Raw genomic sequence first — 21559 nt, 5'->3', positions numbered from 1 at the left:
AAGAGGGAAGGTTCTCTCATGGATTGGTAACCAGTTAAGCAAAGGGTAGGAATAAATGGCTAGTTTCCAGAATGGAGAGAGGTAAATAGTGGGTGTCCCCATGGATCTGTACTGGGCCCAGTCCTATTTAACATATTCATAAACGATCTGGAAAAGGGGTAAACAGTGAGGTGGCAAAATTTGCAGATGATACAAAACTACTCAAGCTAGTTAAGTCCCAGGCAGACTGCGAAGAGCTACAAAAGGATCTCACAAAACTGGGTGACTGGGCAACAAAATGGCAGATGAAATTTGATGTTGATAAATGCAAAGTAACGCACATTGGAAAACAAAATCCTAACTATACATATACAATGATGGGGTCTAAATTAGCTGTTTCCACTCAAGAGAGAGAGATCTTGAAGTCTTTGTGGATAGTTCTCTGAAATCATCCACTCAATGTGCAGCGGCAGTCAAAAAAGCGAACAGAACACTGGGAATCATCAAGAAAGGGATAGATAATAAGACAGAAAATATCATATTACCTCTATATAAATCCATGGTACGCCCACGCCTTGAATACTGCGTGCAGATGTGGTCACCCCATCTCAAAAAAGATATATTGGAATTGGAAAAGGTTCAGAAAAGGGCAATAAAAATGATTAGGGGTATGGAACAGCTTCTGTATGAGGAGAGATTAATAAGACTGGGACTTTTCAGCTTGGAAAAGAGGCGACTAAGGTGGGATATGATAGAGGTCTATAAAATCATGAGTAGTATAGAGAAAGTAAATAAGGAATTATTATTTACTCCTTCTCATAATACAAGAACAAGGGGCGACAAAATGAAATTAATAGGTAGCAGGTTTAAAACAAACACAAGAAAGTATTTTTTCATGCAACACACTGTCAATCTCTCAAACTCCTTGCCAGAGAGTGTTGTGAAGGCCAATACTATAACAGGGTTCAAAAGGGAGCTAATAGATTCATGGAAGATAGGTCCATCAATGGCTATTAGCCAGGATGGGCAGGAATGGTGTCCCTAGCCTCTGTTTGCCAGAAGCTGGGATTGGGTGACATATCACTTTATGATAACCTGTCTGTTCATTCCCTTTGGGGTACCTGCCATTGGCCACTGTCAGAGGACAGGATACTTGATGGGCTTGATGGACCTTTGGCCTGACCCAGTATGGCCCTTCTTATGTTCTTATGCATACATTCTGTGGGCAGAATACATGCCATTTAAACCTGTAGTGAAGGTTATATTTGCATATTGCAGGGCTCCAGAAGTGCAAAGGAACTCACTAAAACAGCACTTGTCAAAATGGAAGACACTTTCTATACATCAGGGCTATACTTTTAGGAGGTCTCTACTGCATAAATTTTCCTCCAGGCACCATTTGAATGTTTAGTAATTCATTAATATGTAGGCCCCTGAGTTGTCTTCCTAATGTTTCATAAAGTAGTCATGATAATATAATATAATGAATCTATTGAGAACATGTTGCTTTAAAAAGCTCTATTTTTCAGCCATATGAGATAGTCTGGGAAGGATGCAGACAGAAAGTTTAGTTTAAGCACCACTCAATGAAATCACATTTCATTATGAAGACATTTTACTGTAATATCAGGGATTCTAAGCAAAAAGGCAGAGATTGCAGCTATTGCTCCATGTACTTCATGTAAGTAGATTTTTATAGGATCTTTAAATGCCAGGTGACAGTTATTCTGCTGATGCATTATGCTACTTAGCATACATTTCCCTGGACATGAAAAAAAAAAGCCCGAAATGCACAGCTGGGATTGGGAACTGTAAGGCCTAATACCTACTTTACCAGAGCAGCAAAGTGCATGCCACTAAGACATAAGCAGAGATCCTTGACAGTGCCTTAGTACTGAAAGGCAAGAGACATGAGGGGCTGCTAGCTGCAATATGGATGGGGGGGCATTGTGAATGTCAGGACATTAAAGGTGCTTCAGTTGGAGACGAAACTAGGACTCCTATCAGATACTGTAGATGTTTGCTACAGTTACCAGAGCCTTGTGGTGTGAACTGCCAATGAAAAAAAAAATCTGCATAACAGCTGTAGCAATTGCTGTTTTTCTGAAGTGAAGAGAAGAGTTCAGGCCGTGACGATCTTGGGCCTGATCCTCCAATGCCTTGCACCTTGTGTAGTGTAAAGTGAGTGCACCAAATCAGACCCATTGTACAGGCATAAATGACTACACAAGGTGCAGGGCAGTGGAGAATCAGGCCTCCTGGGTTTCTTGTGGTGCGGGGAGGTATCTGAAGTCCTACTGTAGCAGGAGATTGCCTTTAAAAATAGACTAGCAAAACCAGAATGGTTAAAAGGCCCAGCAAGCCAGTGAGAATTACAAATAGGGATTTAAAGCTAAAGAAAGAGACAATCTTAATTAGATCTCCACCAAATTGTAGAGAATTTTGGATTAAAATGAAATAGAGCTTTTTACTCCTAGGGTTTCAGAGCAGGAATGGGGAGAACTATTTACATATGCTATTTGAGTAGATGGATTGCTTTTCCTGAGAACTTGTCCTCATAACTTTCAGCCTTTTCAGAAAACTACTAAAAGCTGCCCGTGTGGTATATTTGGGTGATTCTGATCACAATATACAGAGAGAGGGTTCCCATGGCTATAGACTGAGTGAGTTGTGTCCCAGTTTAATTTCACCCTTCCAAAGTTAACGCCTGTTCGCGTTTGTACACCGGCTCATCCATCATTCAGGGGAGCTCAGTGAAACTTACCTTATATTTCACCACCACAATTACATTCCATTTCATGAGCATCCATCAATATTTAATACAGTGGTGTCAGCTTGACTGTAACACAAGAGGACCTAATAGGAACCCTGAATTATACATTGCATGGTTGGGAGAAAATAAAGAGGCTTTTCTTGTAAACCCAAAGATCTCCTTGCTGAGTCGATTTCTGGGAGACGCTGCATGAAATCCATATCAATGGACGAGGTTCAGAAGAAACTAAGCCAGAGGTGTGAGGCAAGACCCCGCAAAGTGAGGTTCAAAATCTCTTCGGCATACAGTGGCCGGGTGTTAAAGCAGGTCTATGAAGATGGCCAGGAACTGAAGCCTCCAGAGGAAGAATTCCCTCACCGTTTTCTCCACCACAGCTTTGAGTCAGGGGACCATTTCAACAAGGTTGGAGAGGCACCAGAATCCAGGTTTTATTCATCAGCCAAACTGACTGCCCAAAGGATCAGTGTATTCAAAGACGGTACCAAGTACAATCTAGCAAGTAACCCTCCACTCTTCAGTGACTACCAAGCAAGTGATAGTCATTGCAGGGTAAGTAATGTCCATGCTAGGTTTTCACACTGGCTGCAAAAGTGGCTTTAAAATGGGTCCACTTTTATACTATGGAGTCTGGGGCTTAGCCTGAAGTGTCTCAAATCAAAATATAATATAGTAAGTCACACTGCCAATAGCTTTCACAAATTTGCATTGAACTTTGCAGGTTTGGTTTAGCACACAGAAGTTATATATATCAGTTATTCTATTCTATTTCATTCCATATAGGTAAGGTTCTACACCACTGCATCTGCACATATTGCAGTAGTGACTAACATCTGTTATGTATGTTATGTGCGATTCCTTGTCTCTCTCCTCCTCTCTCCAGTGGGGAAATTGTGTGTGTAATGTAGTGTTCTGGTAAGGTACTGTATAAATATTTATATGGTGGTGTGTGTTTATGTACCCGAATTGCAGGCCCAAGTAACTAGGTGCAAACGGCAGGTGACACTGGGCTAAATTGAAACCCTTTTTAAAACATGTCTCAGTGTATGAACTAATTACCAAATTATTGATAGATTTGGTGAAGTTTAACAACTGTGTAGCACACCCTTAGCACATAGCCTATGCTGTATTTCAGTGCCAGACACTATATGTAAACTGGGATTTTCCAAAGAACCTAAGGGAGGTGAATTTCAATAGGCTTTGGATGCCTAAAACTCTCTTAGGCTACTTTGAAAATCCCAGGCTTAGTTTGCACCAACTATTTAAGGTTTAAAGGTCAGGTTTAAAGGTTTAAAGGTTGACCTCCTGTAAATCACAAGCCATTAACAACCCAAATACTCCTACATTAGGCCCAAAGACTTTAGTTAGATTAAAACATTTCAGTCCCAAGGAAACTAAACTGTTGTGTACCACACAGAGAGAGAGAATGGGAGAGATCTAGGTGCCACCAATGCCCACACAATGTCAACCCAATGTGTAAAATAACAAGATATGGAAGCTACTGCATGATACTTGTAGAGAGAGAAGAGGAACTGGGCCAAGTGAGCAAACATACTGCTTTACTAGAAGTGCTCGACAGCCCCTAGGTGAGCTTTAAAATTGGTAGAAAAGAATATAAATTCAAGGAACACAAGAACATTTATTTAGTCCTTCTCTTCATTGTTAGATATAGAATACAACAGATTCTGGATTTAGTTGTTTTTGTTTCTTTTCCATCCAAGGATCTCAAAACACTTTACGAACATTAATAAATGAAGCCCTTCCTTCCCCCAAGAGGGAGGTAAGTATTTTTATGCCCACTTACAAATAGGGAAAGTGAGGCATAGAAAGGTTGATACGCAATTTCCAAAGGTGTTGCACCCCTGCTGGCTCCAATGAAGGCATCAACTTTGACATTGGTGGTTATTGCAGGTGCTCAGCAGATCTGAGAATGAGGCCCAAGGTGGCTTAGCTACAGTCACACATGAAGTTGGGGTAGAACTTGGATCTCTTTGTGGTCAAAACCTGTGCTTTAACCACTAGACCATGCCCCTTTTCTAGCACCTTTGATGTTCAATAATGAATTAGATTCTGGCAGTGCATCAGTTGTATAGGCAAACATGGCAGCCATTATGCAAACTATAATAGCTCATGCACAGCCTTGGATATTGGAATTTACATTTAAGAGAGGGAGTATTGTCTAGGACTCGAGTTATTTCTGGGTGAGTTTCTAAGACATTTGCCTTTGTTTGGGTGACTGCCCCAAACTCTTGTCTACTCATCTGTATCTTTTTAAATCTGCAAAATTGAGTTAGGAAATGTCAAAAGTTACAGACTCTCCTGACATCATTCGGCACTTCCATTTCTGGGCAGGATCAGAAAGTGAAGACACGCTTGGAAATATGAAAAATCATGGGGAGATAAATTTCTGCAAACTTCTCAACCGCCAAAGGGTGCAGGTCATTTCCTAATGCAGAGATGGTTTTCCTCCCTAATCCTCCCCTGCTGATTTCAAACCATGGTATTTTTCCTTCCCTTGGGACTGAAACAAACAGATGGACTCCAGGATGCTGTCCTACCCAAAGATGCAATTTGTGTATGAGGCTTATAGGGCCTTGTCTAATGCCAACTGAAGTCAATGAAAGATTGTCATTGACTTCAATGGGTTTTGAATCAGGCCCATAGGACCAGATTTTCAAAGGAGTTCAGGGCTAGATTTTCAAGGGGCTCAGCAGCCAGAATTGTGGCCCAAGTTTTTAACAGAGCTCAGCGCTCAATGTGCACTCAGTGTGTTGAGCTCTTCTTAAAATCTGCAGAGCAAGCCTATTGGGTGAACTGCAGTGAGCATTATGGGCCTCATTCCTCTGGAAATTGCCAGGGCAGCAGAGATTGCCTTGTACTGTGTGATAGTTTTGTACAGCTGAGGTACTCATGTGTCCCTTTTACAGCCCTCCCCCATTTTAGATTTTGGCAAGATTGTCATCTACACTAGTAACCTGAAAATCATCCGCACACCAATGGACAAGAAGGAGCTGATGAGAAAAATCATCCAGAATGAGGGCACTGATGACTGGTCCTTCATGTCCCGAGATGGGAAGGAAAGGGATGGTCATCAAATCAATGGGTGTGTGAAAGATGCAGAAAACCAACTTGCTGACAAGCAGTATGTGCAGGTAAAGCAAGATGGGCTGCAGTGCTTCCTCCCCACTCCTGCTGTGTCCTCCTAGCCCGGTCAGGGCCCTGAGAATTCCCACATCAGCCACTCTTCAAAGCTCACCCATCTGCAAGGTCACCAGTTACTTCAGCTGAAAGCTGGAATCATTGGCCTCAATGTTGTTCTTATATCAACTGTGGGAGATCACTGTTTATGCAGCAAAGCATCCCTGACACCCAGGGGATAGGGGCTATACTTCTGTAGTGCTAGTTTGTCCTGAATCTTCTCCCTAGTGAAGTCAATCGGTCTTCCATTGACTTTTATGGATGTTAGACTAGGCCCTTTGTCCCTGTCTCCCAATGGAATGAGAGACCAGGCCTTAGAGTTGACCTTGAATCTCCCCATGCAGAGCACTATTACTACATGGCTGAGCTAGCCCTGAGGTTGTAACGGAAGTCCTTTAATATCAGCAGAAATATTTCGGATTCAGGTCCTCCATTTTTTGCACAGGTCATTCTTTCCTGGTCAGAATTCCAATTAGTCTGACCTCAGTGGGCTCCCAGAATGTCATGCCGCTGTGCAGTGACACTCCTGAGAATTATAACTTTTGCAAATCAGTAACTGACCTTTTATGCTTGGTGTAGTTTTACTTACAGAAATTCTCCAAACACAAAATCTGCTTGTGGCTCAGACGCATGAGTGTACAGGGAAACCGAATGCTCTACCTTCTCTGGAAAGTTTTAAGGCAGAGGTTTTCCAAAGTGACTTTGGCATTCAGGTGCCTCAGTTTTTGGGTGCTGAATTTGAGGCACCTAAAAGTGGCTTGATTTTCAGAGGGCAGGTGCTCAAAACCAGGGTGTCCTTACAGTGTCTCAAAATCATCACCCAAAATTGAAGATCCCCCTAAATCAGTAGCACATACAGTAACTTGGAACTTGTTTTGGTTAGAAACAGGGAAGGGGAGACCAGTTTTTGAATGTGGTCATCTAATGTAGGGATCCAAATTCAACATTTAACCTTCAAAGCTCTGAATGGGTTTGGGATCTCATTACTTGGGAGGCTACCTCCTTCCCTACATGATACTGTCATAGTTGCAATCCGTGGAGGAGCTCAAGGTGGAGGTCCCTCAATGCAGACAGAGGGAGCTGCCATAAGGTGTTGTCCTTGAATAGTCTAACCTTGTGGAAGCTCAGCAAAGCCCATCAATTTTCCTGGTCATCTGAGATGAAGAGAATATGGTAAAAGGTGAGGTTTCCATGATTAGGACTGGTTCTTTTTGGAGGGTAACTGTGGGCCAGTCTATTTGGATAGATAGATTGCATTTGATATTGTGCAAGCTCAGAGCCCTGGAAGGTGCCTATTAGTATTATCATTATAAGTTGAAATACACCAGTCTGGACTTTCAGCAGGTGGGCACCTAAAGCATGTATCTGGCACCAAACTACACCTTAACTTAGGCCCTCAAATTTCACCATTTGCTCTTTAATGCTATGCAAAATAGAAGTCCATGAATGATGCAAATACCTGAACTTGACAGCCTTTTTGCAGTAAGGCATTTTTCCGAGTGAAGATATTTAATAATTTCTGGGATCTGCAGACACAGGGAATTTTGAGAGGGATTTGAAAGAGAGCGCCTGGCACACACAGATGGGGAGGCAGTTGTAGATGTATAGGGCAACATTGAGGATGGCATGATGGTGTGTGTGGCGGGGGGAAGAGAAAGAAGAAGGAGATTAAAGAACAGATGAGGTAAGATTCACTGGTGGAGAGACAGAGGAGAGAGGAGTGGTGAGAAATGCCAGCAGAAACAGATGGAGAGCTATGCAGAGCCTTGTGGGAGAAGGAAAGAAGCTTGAACTTCATTGCATTTCACACAGCCCATAATTATTATTTGTGGTAGCATCACAATATGCCAGGCATTTCCCATAAACATGGGAAGACACAGTCCCTGCTTTGGAGAGGTCCCTGTAGGCAGAACAGAATAAGGATAGGAGACCCAAGCAGGTAGCAGGAGGGAGAGCAGTATATCAAAGCCATGAGCTGTTGTACTGATTTGAGGAGAATTTCCCCCTAAATTGGGCTCTTCTGGTGACAGTTCTCTGCTACTCTGTGTGTTACTAATTAGATTTCTGGTGTTAAATAAAGGATATTTGTTTGATTCTTTTGTTTCAGGAAGGAGACACTGAACACAATTGCTCCCAGTGTAAAGGATCAGGCTCAGCCCCCTGCTCTCTGTGCCATGGAAGCAAGTTTTCAATGTTGGCTAACAGATTTAAAGAGTCCTACAGGGCTCTCCGATGTCCTGCTTGCAATGAAAATGGCCTGCAACCTTGCCAGGTCTGTGCCCAATAATCATATCTACCATCCCTTCAATTACATATGCATATCCAGGTCAATGTTTCACTGAAACCTTAGTACACATTATCTATTCTTCATATAAGAAAGCAACCAGTGTATAACAGCAGGTTATTAAAAAGTGGCAAGAGTGCATTGTGCACACCCCTAAATCTACATGTAAACCTACTCCTGTTACTGTTACTCCACCCTCCTCCCCATCAATTTGTCTGTACATGCCCCTGTTGCGTCTTCTAATTAAATTAGGCCCAATCCTGCAAACACTTACACATTGTGCTTAATTTGACATGTGAGCAATCCAGTGAAGTCAAACGGACTACACATATTTATCACTTAAGCACATGCTTAACTCAGTAGGGTGGGGAATGCATGTTTACATAGTGCCTGGTCCAGTGGGGCTGCAATGCTTGTCTGGGCCCTGTAGGTACTCCTGTAATAAAATAATAACACTAATAAACAGCAGAAGTAGCTGTAGTTTAAGCATGTGAGTAACTTGTCAAATTACAAAATGTTTGTATAAAAACAATGCTGCATGTTGGCAAAACCTCCTCTTAGATTTAACTTGGTGGACATTTTAAAATGATACTTTATTGTGCAATTCACTCGACCCTACAGTGGATTTCCTGCAGATTTCAAATATAGTCTGATGATACACAGCAGTTCTCCCAGTGTATGATTTAAGTAGCTGACAAGAGCCTGTCTCCAGGTCTGAAACCTTATTGAGAAATTACCATGGGGAAATTAAAAATAGAAAAACTGGAGCATTTTATAGCCTGATCCTGAGAAGTGCTGACCCACAGCTCCCATTGATGTTAATGGGAATTGAGGGTATTCAGCTCTGCTCCGCATCAGGCTGTTGGTGAACAGGGCTCCTGTTGCTTCATATTAATCCCATGTTGTAATTTGCAAAATACAAACTCTAATTACTTTAGCTGAAGCAGTGATGTTCAATTGTTAGCAGGCTACCAGTGGCAGCACAGGACACAAGGGCTTCATAAAAAGTGAAGGCAAACAGGGGAAATGCTTTTTGTTTTCTAAAAGCTTATTACACTTGATATTCTTGGGTAATGTTAATGAAGGTTTAACTTGCATATTACCTCTGAGACTCTGAATTAACAGGCTTTTTACATGCTCCACATGCTGAGGTTGCAAGCCTAGACAGAGTAATTTATGGTTGAGTTTGTACTTTGGCATGTGTATGTTATAAGATTTTTTTGAGACAGTTGCTTTATTAGAAATAATGCCATCCTAGTTTCCAGATCTTCTGATGTTTGTAACTGATATCAAAACTATGCTTTTAAAAAAGTGCATAATAATATCGCAGATAATTTAGTTTCCTTAACTTGGGGAACTACCATTCTGTGCTGTGAATCTGAGTGGATGGGGTCCTGATCTGTGCATGAACTAATGGTAAAATCAACTTCAAAAGTCTGTAATTCTCATTAAGCATATTTCTGTCCTCAGATTTTGTTTGGTTTTCATTTCAAAATGCTTTTCTTGAGTTTTGTTGGCTTTATTTACAGTTTCACCAGTGTAAAATAAATAAATTGTAAATTATTTTTCCTGGTATACATAAGCTGAATACTTACAATAAAAATTAGCTGAAAATGTAAATTTATAAAGTAATATTTATTGTCCATTCTCATTGCCCAGATTCCTTCCCCAACACTATTATCAGGTCTTCACACCTCTCCTTGTCATCTATCCCCATTTACCTTGACCCCTTAGTTTAGCATTTCCATTGTTCGAAAAACTGGGTCTAGTACTGAGATCTATTCTTTCCTATTTACTTCAATAGGAACATTGCCTAAATAAAGCCTATGGATTTCAGGATCTGCGTCTGTGTGCATTGTGAGATAGGTATATGAATTACACATAATATTAAGTACTGTGTTATACAATTATTTGGGTTTATATAATTTTTTACCTTTCAAATTGATTCAGCTGATTTTGGTTATATATTGCCCCGAGTAACTTAATAAATGTTCTCTTACTTTACTGAGTAAACAACACTGAACAATGTGTTTGCTCTTTCTTAAAACACCACATTCAGATGGACACAGTGGGATTATTTTACTATTCATATTTCCATCAGGCACAGAAGCCCCTGTCCGGATAGTTGTCCAATTGTATTAGGCACCATATACAGTATCTGTCCTGTCTGGACTAGCTGCTGGGAGATATGGGTTCTGATCCTAAATTTCTCTGTGATTGTAGCAGAGTCTTTTCACCTCTCTGTGCTTCCACTTCCTTTTCCTCCTTGTGTCTCTCTTGTCTCTTTACACCAGGGGTGAACAAACTTTTTGGCCCGAGGGCCACATCGGAGTTGCAAAACTGTATGGAAGACCGGGTAGGGAAGGCTGTGCCTCCCCAAATAGCCTGGCCCCCACTCTCTATCCGCCCCCCAGAGCTGCCCAGAGGATTCAGGGGGCCTGGGGTCTTCGGTTGCGGGGGTCCTTCCGCTCCAGGACTTTGGGGCACTTCACTGAAGACATGGAGCGGAAGGACCCCCGCCACCGAAAACTCTAGTGGGGGACCCTGAAAAGTCTCCTGGGGCAAATTGCTCCACTTGCCCCCCCCCGAGGCAGCCCTGCCACCCCCTCCCACTTCCTGCCCCCTGACTGCCCCCCTCAGAATCTCCAACCCATCCAACCCCCTCCCTGCTCCTTGTCCCCTGACCGACCCCTCTGTGGGGCAGGCAGGGACTATTTGTTCTCTGTTTGTACAGCACCTAGCACAGTGGGACCCTGATCCACGACTACATCTCCTAGGTGACACAGCAATGCAAAAAATAATGATGATTCATAATAATGGAGCCCTGATCTTGGTTGGAAGCTGTAGACTCTATTGTATTATTAATGAGAATAATAATGAAGAGAACAAGCCCTATAGGAGGGTGGAGTCAGCGAGTGAGGTAACCAAATGTAAAATCTTTATGTATTTACATTGACACTATCTTTGTGTAATTATTGTGAATAGCTACAATAAGTGCCAGCTGTCTCCCCCTCCCCCAGTCCTCAATCTAGCCAATGTTACGTTGTGGATTTCTTATGAGTGTGGTGCCAGAGGTGGGTCCTGAGCAGAAATTTGAAGGAAAAGAAGGTAGCGATCTTAAGGATCACCTCCACGTTCCATGCATAAGGAGCGGCATTAAAGAAGGAGCGGAGATATTTCCATAAATTGAAAAGTAGGTGAAGGAGGCTGACATCATAGGCACAGTGGAAGAGGCAGGGTCTTGTAATGAGAGATGAGGGAGGGGCAGAACTATGATGGCCCTGGAAGGTAAAGAAAAGAATCTTGAACTTGAAGCAGCGAAACAAGGAGAGAGTGATGTGATTATAGTGACCGCCAGGGAAGGTGATCGCAGCAGTTGTGTTCTGTACGGACCTTGGGGTGGGCATGGGGCAATGTCGGTGTTATAGAGGCCGAAAAGGAAGAGTACATAACAAAGAGATGATAAAGATCTGGACAAGACTTTGGCTGTTTGGCTAGAAAGGAGAGGACAGAGATACAATCTGGCAGAAGAAGCAGAAACATTGGACACAGCCTGAGCGTGCAGGGCAGCAGAGCAGAACTGAAAATGCCTAGGTTACCACTCTCAGGAGGAAAGAGCGGGGTTACCAGTGCCGAGGCTGGGCAGGGGAAGGTAGGAGTGAGACATTCAGAAGGGCAGCCCACTAGTGCCACTCCAGGTATGGGGAAGTGGCCGGGGAACCTTTGCCTAGAGTGAAGCAGACTTGTGGGATGATTTAGGTGGGGATTGGTCCTGCTTTGAGCAGGGGGTTGGACTAGGTGACCTCCTGAGGTCCCTTCCAACCCTGATATTCTGTGATTCTATGATTCTGCTGCCTGGGGCATATGGACCAGCGGCTGCTGCGGGCCCAGAAGGTCCCCAGCCCAAGCCCCTCGGGAGCTCTAGGGGAAAGGGGCGTGGTCAGAAGGCAGGTGGGCGGAGCTGGGCCCAGGCATACCGTGCTCCAACTCGCTGTTAAACCCGCGCCCGGGCCAGGCTTGTTGCAGCCCCACCCCTCGCCTGCAAGTTGGGGAAGTTCGTAGGGGAGGCAGCTGCGCTCGCCGGCCCCGGGCATGGGGGTCACGGTGGACGTGCACCAGGTTTACAGATACCCCTTCGAGCTGGTGGTGGCCAGCTACCTCCGCAAGGTAACAGGAGGGGGCTCGAACCCCCGCTTCCACGGCCCCTTCCCTAGCGGTTCAGCCTGGGCTCTGCCCCGGCGCTCCCGCTGCTCCCTCCCGGGCTCTTCCCCCGGCTGCAGCCCGCCGCGCGCCTGGCTCAGCTTGGCTGCCCGCAGGCTGCGCCCCCGGCCGGCTACTGTGTCCGCTCTGCGCTGCGCGGGCTGCCGGGACTTCCTTGCAGTGCCGGCGATTCCCCCCTTCCCCCCCGCCCCCACGGCCTCCATTTTGGGGCCAGCTGGCTGGGGATGGCCCGCGAGGGTACCTGTGGTCGGTCTAATGCAGGAGTCAGCGGTTATTTATGCCCCTGTGGTGGAGCGGGCCATGCCCTAGTTCCTTCCTGCGGCGCCTCCCCGGTGTTTGCACAGGGCGGCGGCCGCTGTAAGCGGGACCTGCCCGGACTCTCGCTGGGGAGACGCTCACTGATCTGGGGGGCGTTCATGTCAAGACCTCCCCAAGTGACCGCGGGTCTGAGTGATGTGCCATTGCCGCCTTCGGCTCCAAACATCCTGGTTCCCCCCCGAAGAGCTACTCGCGGCTGTGTTAGACTCAGGGTTCACGCTGCGAAGTATCACGGACTCTTTTTTCCCCTACTTTGGAAATTCCTCCTCCCTCAGAGCTATTTCCCAGCCTCCTTTCCAGCGCCGGTGTTTATATTCGCCCTTTTCTTGGAGGTCTCTAGTGCAAATCACTTAACTTCAGCTGAGGACAGAGAAGTCCGTATGTTGGACTTGAATTTCACTGTTCAAAGTCCTTCTTTTAAAAAGCGAGTGTACAACAAATGGTAGGCAGTGGTTACAGGGTACAGTTATGGGACCCTTTAAACTGGGGTCACGAGCCACCCTTTGAGAACGGTTGCCATATCCTAAAAATTATGTAACCAAATGAGCTGCCAGTGCTGCATACCCTTATGATCATATCAATAAACAGCATGCTGGTTCTTGAAAACACTGTCTTCCCCATATTGGTTAGTTTTATAGACTTGCAGTGCAAGCCTCTTCCCTCTCCTGCTTTTAAAAGCAATTTTTAAAGCAACACTCACTGTTAAATGTACTTAACTTAAAAAAAAAAAGTTGTAAATAATTTCAGCTACTACTACACCTGGAGTTCCTCTGCCAGTTATTGTGGTTGTGTGCACTTAGACATATAAGATATAGAAAATGTTTTCTCTCCTGTGTTGCTGTGTGAAAGACACAATGAAATTGACTGGACCCAAAGATTCATCAAATGCTCAAAGTAAACAAACGGGACACTTTGGGGGTTAGAAATATTTGTTCTCTGATCTCTTTCAGTCCTAGTACTCTTAGGTGTTATTACCATATCCAGCGGTTCTCAAACTTTATTGCATTGCAACCCCATTCTGACAACAGTTATTGTATGGTGAGGAGCGGAGGCGGGAGCTTGAGTCCCACGTGGGGGTGGAACTCGGGTTTCAGCTTCAGCCCTGGGTCCCAGCAAGTCTAATGTGGGCCCTGGCAACCCCATTAAAATGGGGTCATGACCCACAGTTCGAGAACAGTTGCCAATACTAATAATAGATACAAATGTGTGACTTGTAAATTGCCATTGTTCCTTCAACTATTTCTTTTGAGGCCAGGTAGTCTCTTACACTTTTTTGACTCAGTGTTCTGGTGGTTTTTTTGGTCTGTGTAGCCTTGTAAATGGAAGGAAGTGACGAGCAACTATTGGCAGAAGAAACTGTTAGTTGTGAGCTCGGTATTTCTTTCTCTCTCTCTCTGTGTATAATTATGTTTCTCACTTGGATGAAAGCATACTTTTATGCAGACCTGTGATACTAATTTGTCTGTCATTTCCGGAGTAGTGGTCTCTCCAGCACTGCCTTACCTCTCTTTCACTTTCAGCAGTTGTTGCCTTGCGACCTTACCCACATATCTAATCTGCACTGGTGCTTTAGGCAGTGTGGGTTAGTACCTGATAACACTTTCAGGGCTATAACTATGCTAAACTGTGATGTGTTTTAAATCATACTTTTCTGTTCATCTGTGTAAGATTCAAGTCTCCATGTAGACATCTGTGGAATAGTAACCAACCCCATTTACTTTATAACATAGTCTGCACTCCTGCAAGTGCATACGCATGGGCATCCCACTGCTCTGAGCCAGAATGAAGTCAGAGGAACTCTGTGAGCACAGGGTTCTGTTGACAGACTGCTTTTGCAGGATTGGGCCCTTAAATATCTGTGTTCTTAAAGGGACTCTATTGAAGTGAGTGGGCCCAGACTTTGGATTTTCTTTAAAAACAAAAGTCAGTAATGTTTCCATGCTATGATATGAATAAATAATAGTGAAATCATTTTCTTTGGCTGTAGACATCCTCCTAGAGAACCCATAAACCTAGTGTTGCAGTTAGTCTTTTACACCAGAGATGTGAAATTGGTTACTCTCTCAGTTGTCCAAAATGATAGTAGTGCAAAAACTACATATTACTATGGGAAGTAGATTTCTAAAAGTGAAATAATTTTAAACAATTAAATGTGGTGCTCAAATGGAGGTAAATGATGTCTCATTGTTGGAGCTGGGCTTGGCCATGTTGCATCCTAGTAAATTTCCCTTCTGCACCTTACACTCTTGTACACCTAAAAATGGCCATACTGGGTGAGAACAAAGATCCATTAACCCAGTATCCTGTCTTCTGACAGTGGCCGATGCCAGGTGCTTTAGAGCAGTGCTTCTCAAGCTGTCTGATGTGGGGGACCAGCAATTTTTTTTTTTCCAATGTGTGCACAGACTGGCAGCTGATGGCTTGTGGACTGGCACCAGTCCGCGGACCACCACTTTGAGTAGCACTGCTTTAGAGGGAATGAACAGAATTGGTAATCATCAAGTAATCCATTCCCAGTTTCTGGCAAACCGAGACTAGGGATAAGTTCCTGAATGTGCATCCAAACTCTTCTTTTACTTGTTGTTTTTCCTTTGACTAAAATAACTTTTTGGGGCTGAATTGTAATCTTTGTGTAATATGCTGATCCTGGTTTCATTGCCTCGAACGGTGGCTCTTTTCTTATAAGAACAAAGGGAAAATCCAGAGCAGAGCCCACAATATTTTGTTTTTTGCAACATATGCTTTAAACATTAACATGACATTGACAGTAGAGAAACGGCTGTGTAGCACAGGGCATCTCCATGACTCCAGTCACAAATAATGCTGTTTGTTTCTTCAGAACATCTTACAATGATAAGAAGTAGAGTGGAGGACGTTCTGCAAATTGCTTTCCAAAATGCAAACTCTCACGAAAGCCAAGCATGGGTTCATACATTTTGGTCTGAATTGGCTGAAACAGTAACTTGCATGTCCCTTGGGACTCATCAGAAGAGAGCAGCTGCAGTGTCCTCAAGAAAAACATCATTCCTGAGGAGAAACAGAAATCTGTGCGTGTGTGCCCTTAAAGCAAAATCTTACTATGATCGAGGTAGTGCTGTGAAAACTATCAAACTGCATGGCTCCAAAGTCCAATCTTATAATTGACAGAGCATGTGCAACTTGCTGTGGCCCTGTGAAGTCCTGTCAGAGCTCATAGGGTTCTGTGCTGGCACAACTGTCAGTCCATGCACCGTCAACTGCAGAAAAGGGAGGGACCAAGATCGCTTTCTGCTATCTGAATCAAGAGTGGGCTGCGCTACTCATTAAATAAAGACGTCCTTTCTAAAGCTGCTGGTGTCCTGTGTCCCCAGGAACAGAGGATGTCTACTTCTAGGTTGGGGTTTTTTATTTTTATTAAGGGTTCTGCCACCTCTTTAAAAATCTTATAACCTTAGGGTTGTTAGGGGTGAGTGTTATTGCTCTCCTTTCAAGAAATAATGTGGTTCCTTTTTGTTTTGAAAACTCATGGGGGATCTCCTGGCCCTATTCAAGTCAATGGGGATTTGGCCATTGACTTAAATGGGGTCAGGGTTTCATCCTGTGTAGTTCACCAGGGAATCCCTGATAGTATATGTGAATAAGGGCCTATAAAAAACATGGTCATGTTTTGTATTTTTATTGACCAAATGTTATGGCTCAACACTAAATTGCATGGATTCACTGCAGTGGTTTCATGCTGTAATCTGAAACCCCGTACAAGCCATTTTTGGTTATGTTAAACTTTTCAATATTATTCCACAATCTCTTTCTCAAAAACCTCCATGTCACATTGTTGAACAGCAAGTGCAGACAGAAGTGCAGTGTGCAGTCAGTCTTTCTCTTCTGTTCTATTAATCTTCCACAGCTGTTCCTTAACACAAAAACAAACAAACAAAAAAACCACCCACTACTCACACATGACCCTCTGCGAAGTTAGAAAAAATAATATATTGTCCCAGTTCCTGTACTCTTGATCTGTAAGGCTGGCAAGCTCAAATAGACATATTTAATAACTTTTGCATTTTAGAATGATGCATAACAGTTAACTAATCAGAATGGGATGTGCTTTGAAATCCTAGAATGGAAGGGACCTTGAGAGGTCATCTAGTCCAGTCCCCTGCACTCAAGGCAGGACTAAGTATTATCTAGACCATCCCTGATAGGTGTTTGTCCAACCTGATCTTAAAATCCCCAATGATGGAGATTCCACAACCCCCCCTAGGCAATTTATTCCAGTGCTTAACCACTCTGACAGGAAGATTTTCCTAATGTCTAACCTAAACTGCCCTTGCTGCAATTTAAGCCCATTGCTTCTTGTCCTATCCTCAGGGGTTAAGAAGAACAATTCTTCTCCCTCCTCCTTTTATGTCCAGTTTGTCCATATCTTTCCTGAAACGTGGTGCCCAGAACTGGACACAATACTCCAGTTGAGGCCTAATCAGTGCGGAGTAGAGTGGAAGAATTACTTCTCGCGTCTTGCTTACAACACTCCTGCTAATATATTCCCTGAATGATGGTTGCTTTTTTTTTTTTTTGCAACAGCATTACACTGTTGACTCATATTTAGCTTGTGATCCACTATGACCCCCCAGATCCCCTTCCGCAGTACTCCTTCTTAGGCAGTCATTTCCCATTTTGTATGTGTGTAACTAATTGATTGTTCCTTCCTAAGTGGAGTACTTTGCATTTGTCCTTATTGAATTTCATCTGATTTACTTCGGACCATTTCTCCAGTTTGTCCAGATCACTTTGAATTTTAATCCTATCCTCCAAAGCCCTTGCAACCCCTCCCAGGTTTGTATCATCTGCAAACTTCAGAAGTGTTCTCTCTATGCCATTATCTAAATCATTGATGGAAAATATTGAACAGAACCGGACCCAGAACTGATTCCTGCAGGACCCCACTTGTTATGCCCTTCCAGCATGACTGTGAACCCCTGATAACTACTCTCTGGGAATGATTTTCCAACCAGTTATGCACCCACCTTATACTAGCTCCATCTAGTTTGCATTTCCCTAGTTTTGTTTATGAGGCGGTCATGCGAGTCAGTATCAAAAGCCTTACTACAGTCAAGATATACCACATCTACCGCTCCCCCCCCTCCCCCCGCCCCCAATCCACAAGGCTTGTTACCCTGTCAAAGAAAGCTATCAGACTGGTTTGACAGTATTCTTGACAAATCCATGCTGACTGTTATTTATCACTTTGTTTTCTTCTAGGTGTTTGCAGATTGAGTGATTGCTTAATTATTTGCTCCACTATCTACAATATATACAAACGTTATCTACAAACCAGTGAACTCATTTCTTACCGGTAGGCTGCACTCATGGGAGGGACTTAAAGGGGGGGTATGTGACCTCCCCCCCGCCCCCGTATGACCCCAGCTCCAGCCCGGGGTCCCCATGCTCTCCCCGTCCCCTCCCCATGATTCATTACCTGAGGGATGGGGGAAAGTAGGCTCTGTCCTCCTCCCGCTGCACCGGAGACTTCCGAACTGCAGGACTCTCTGGAACTGAAGCAGCAAAAGGAGCAGAATGTGGGGCTGCTGGGCAGCCCCGCTCCGGCAGCTCATCCGGTGTGGCTGTACCACCCCCAGCCCTGCCCCTCTGGTGAGGCTGCTGTACAGGAAGGGCTGGGGGCAGTACAGAGGAGCTGCTGGCATGGGGTCACCTGGCGGCCCCTCCTTCTGCTCCTCCTGTGTCCTTCCAATACACAGTACTGGCTATAAATATCTTACCACCGTACTTGCACCACTGCCACAAACGTAGAAAAGATGGACGCGGTCCGGCGTTGATTTTAGTTGCATGACAATTCAGGGTCAGAAAAGAGGCATTGTTAGCATTATTTCTCGTTAAGGATTTGAGCCACAGACGCATTGCAAATCAAAATAATATTCTGTAGTATACATCTACATGACTTCAGAGGAAAGACCACTGGAGGTAAAGAGTGAGCCTAACTATGGCAGCCAAAGGCATAGAGCAGAAAGGTTAAAATAATCCTCTTTTAAATGTGACAATGTTGTACTGCATTCCTTATTTTAATTAGGAATTTAATCCAGGTAAAGAAATAACTTGAGTTATAGTTCAAGTAGATTTTCCTCTTTTTTTTCTTTTTTTCCCTCCTCCCCCTTTTATACTGTGCAAATAAAACATTTTACTGCTTTGATGTTTTTGTGTTGCCTTTAACATAGGGTGAGGAAATGAAACTAAACTTACTTACTTACAAAGCTATTACAGCTGTGATTTGTCAAGGGGGCTTCCATGCCTAAGGCACTGAACTCTCATTGGCTTTTAATGAATGTAGGGAGCCCCCCTCCCGTTAGCCCTTCTGAAAATCATAGCATGTGTTGCTGTGTTCTAAGCATTCATGGACTGTAGTGCATGTATAAGCACTTGAATATGGTATCTCGGGTTGATCATACAAATGACCTTTAACCTACCCAAGGGGTCAAATTGTTTTTTCTCTCTATTTTTGCATACCTCAATAATGCAAGACAGTAGTTCTACATGACCAAAAAACTGGGTCACAAAAGCAAAATTCAAATTCAAGCTGCTTCTTCTCAAAACGTACTCAATTTGCGGGATTGGATCATGATCAACCTAAGATCCGGTGACCAAAGAGAAGTGTATGACAACCTTTTCCCTCTGCAGACATTAATACATATTGTCCTTGCATGTGAATTAAATAGCATGGCACATAGTATTTTACCTCTGAAAGATCACCTCAAAGCCCTGGGTCCAAACTTTGGAATTGGAGCAAAGCCTAGAAGCACATGGAATGAAATGGCAGCTCCATCTTATGCTTTAGGGGCATGGCTGTCTGCTGTGGTGTAGGGCAGCGGTAGCGTGCACAATTCTCTGCTTCCTTCCAGTGGAGAACTGAAACTATGTACAAGTCTACTGACCGTGCTTACTCCTCTCTGATTGGTGCTCTGTGGGTAGCTGCTGTGAAGGCATCAGTAATGTGCCTGGACTCTGCTACGTGGCTATCCAAAGTAGTGCAAATGCTGTGCTACTTAGATTGTAAGGTCTTAGGAATATGGTGATACAATTAATAACAATAATAATTTTTCCACTGCTTTGGTGGCTTGAGTGGGCACAGATGCCAACTCAGCAGCTGCCCCATAAAGCAAACATTTAGTTCAAGTGTGACAAATGGTGTGACTAAAATAAACATATCCATATGTGAAAAGGCTTATGTAGTGACTGATGATCACAGATTACTTGATGTGCCGGGGGTTTGCTAGACCTTTTAAAAAAAAATATATATATAAAAATAAATGTATTCGCAAAAACACTTGTGAAGCCTGAAAAGGTTGAGCTGATTTGGCAATGTCGGTGTTTCATTTCTCTGGGATAACAAAGGAGAATCAGTCAGAATATATATTTATTTTTATTTTTGCCAGTCTTTGATGTTGCCATTTTGATTTATTTGAGCTCCATTTGATCTTGCATGTAAAATCAACTCTTTCTTGCTTTGAAATACTTTTTATTTTTATATATACCATTACATGTAAGCTTCATGGATTCCTCTCTGGAGCTAAACACTCCGAGGAGTCTATTCTCCCCACAAATAACTCCCAGCAAGTAGCATTGTGGTTAGAATATACCCCTTAATTCCATAACTTATTTTTATGCACTTTATTCAGTTTACTGTGTTATTTAGGATCATTTATTTCAAATTGCTTTGGCTTTAAAGGGACAACAGTGTGCGTTTTTTCTTTTAGTTTCTAAATGGAAGTCCTATTTGAAAAGGGTATACATTAATTCTTGTGATTTTGTTTGTTAGAAGTCACTGGATTTACAGAAAGACAGAACATTAGGAGTTAAGAGTTATGCAATCATTATACATTGTTGGCATTCTACAAAACGAGAAATGAATTAATTGTTTTCAATAAATAACCAAAAAGGATAATCACCAGTACAACTCATCATTGTCTAACCCACTCTTAAAAATCTCCAAACACCTGTCAGGGATGGTCTAGATAATACTTAATCCTGCCAGGAGTGCAGGGGACTGAACTAGATGACCTGTGAGGTCCTTTCCAGTCCTATGAGTCTGTGTCCAGTTTGTTTATTGGAAATGGTGAATGAATTTGTGCTGGCTTTCACACTTGAACTACAGCATAAATATCATTATATGCTATCATATCTGTGGCTCCAGTTCTACAAACTGGACTCGTAGATCTTCCTGGAGCCTCACTGACACCTAAGGAATAATTGGAGATAAAAATTTCATTTTTAAAGTCTTCTCCCCACCCCCAGTGTGCATTTGGATTTGACAGCTTGTGAAAGTCAGTTTCACTGTTTCTCCTACCTAATCAGTTAATTTCTCTCATTTCTTTGGGCCTTTCACACCGCAATAGAGGGCTAAACCATGTTTTAAAATAGGAAAACCTGTCTGTAAAACCATACAAATTGACAGAGGAACTCTAGGGCAATTGTAGAATATGAAACTACTTTAGTCAGTTTTTAAAAGTGAGTTTAGACTTCAAGTCAGTCAGCCACCATAACAACGAATCATGTATTTACTTTTCAGGCAGGAATAGTATTTATTAATTACTGTCCCCCAGTACCCAAACACCCCTCCCCACCAAATATACTTTGAGGTTTCTATGGTGTATTTCGGGTTCAGATCTCAGAGTGTTTTACAAAGATGGGTAAATATTATGCCTAAACTGAGATACTAAAGTTCATTGGCCAAGCACAAAGCCAGTGAGAGAAATAGAACCTGGGTTTCTTCTCTCTAGGTCCTTGCTCCAGCCCCTTGA

At 43.2% G+C, this 21559-nt stretch overlaps 2 protein-coding genes across 3 annotated transcripts in view; both read left to right on the top strand.

Annotated features, from left to right (window-relative positions):
* The first annotated feature begins 2923 nt into the window (after window positions 1-2923).
* On the top strand, window positions 2924-9754 carry GRXCR2 (glutaredoxin and cysteine rich domain containing 2). Its single transcript, XM_048859642.2, has 3 exons — window positions 2924-3301; window positions 5677-5901; window positions 8055-9754. The coding sequence occupies exons 1-3, from the start codon at window positions 2942-2944 to the stop codon at window positions 8232-8234; spliced, it is 765 nt and encodes a 254-aa protein (XP_048715599.2). The 5' UTR covers window positions 2924-2941; the 3' UTR covers window positions 8235-9754.
* A 2441-nt stretch (window positions 9755-12195) lies between these two features.
* Window positions 12196-21559, top strand: part of PRELID2 (PRELI domain containing 2) — a 43303-nt gene continuing 33939 nt past the window's right edge. The window contains exon 1 of one of the 2 annotated variants that reach the window (XM_048859643.2): window positions 12196-12398. In XM_048859643.2, the coding sequence (XP_048715600.1) occupies window positions 12324-12398 (75 nt within the window). In that variant the 5' untranslated portion in view covers window positions 12196-12323. Of the gene's footprint in view, window positions 12399-18019; window positions 18103-21559 lie in introns of those variants that run through there. The other variant, XM_075131319.1, reaches the window with a different exon arrangement.

The sequence above is a fragment of the Caretta caretta genome, chromosome 8, assembly GCF_965140235.1.
Source record: "Caretta caretta isolate rCarCar2 chromosome 8, rCarCar1.hap1, whole genome shotgun sequence".
In the NCBI taxonomy this organism is placed as follows: Eukaryota; Metazoa; Chordata; order Testudines; family Cheloniidae; genus Caretta; species Caretta caretta.
Note: the sequence above shows the minus strand (reverse complement) of the source record. Positions and strands in the feature narration are given on the sequence as shown.

Excerpts from the sequence above, each read along its gene's own strand:
- GRXCR2 (XM_048859642.2), top strand. The coding sequence starts at position 2,942 with ATGAAATCCATATCAATGGACGAGGTTCAGAAGAAACTAAGCCAGAGG. Across the intron at positions 3,302-5,676 it reads CAAGTGATAGTCATTGCAGG|CCCTCCCCCATTTTAGATTT; the intron begins GTAAGTAATGTC and ends TCCCTTTTACAG. Across the intron at positions 5,902-8,054 it reads CTGACAAGCAGTATGTGCAG|GAAGGAGACACTGAACACAA; the intron begins GTAAAGCAAGAT and ends CTTTTGTTTCAG.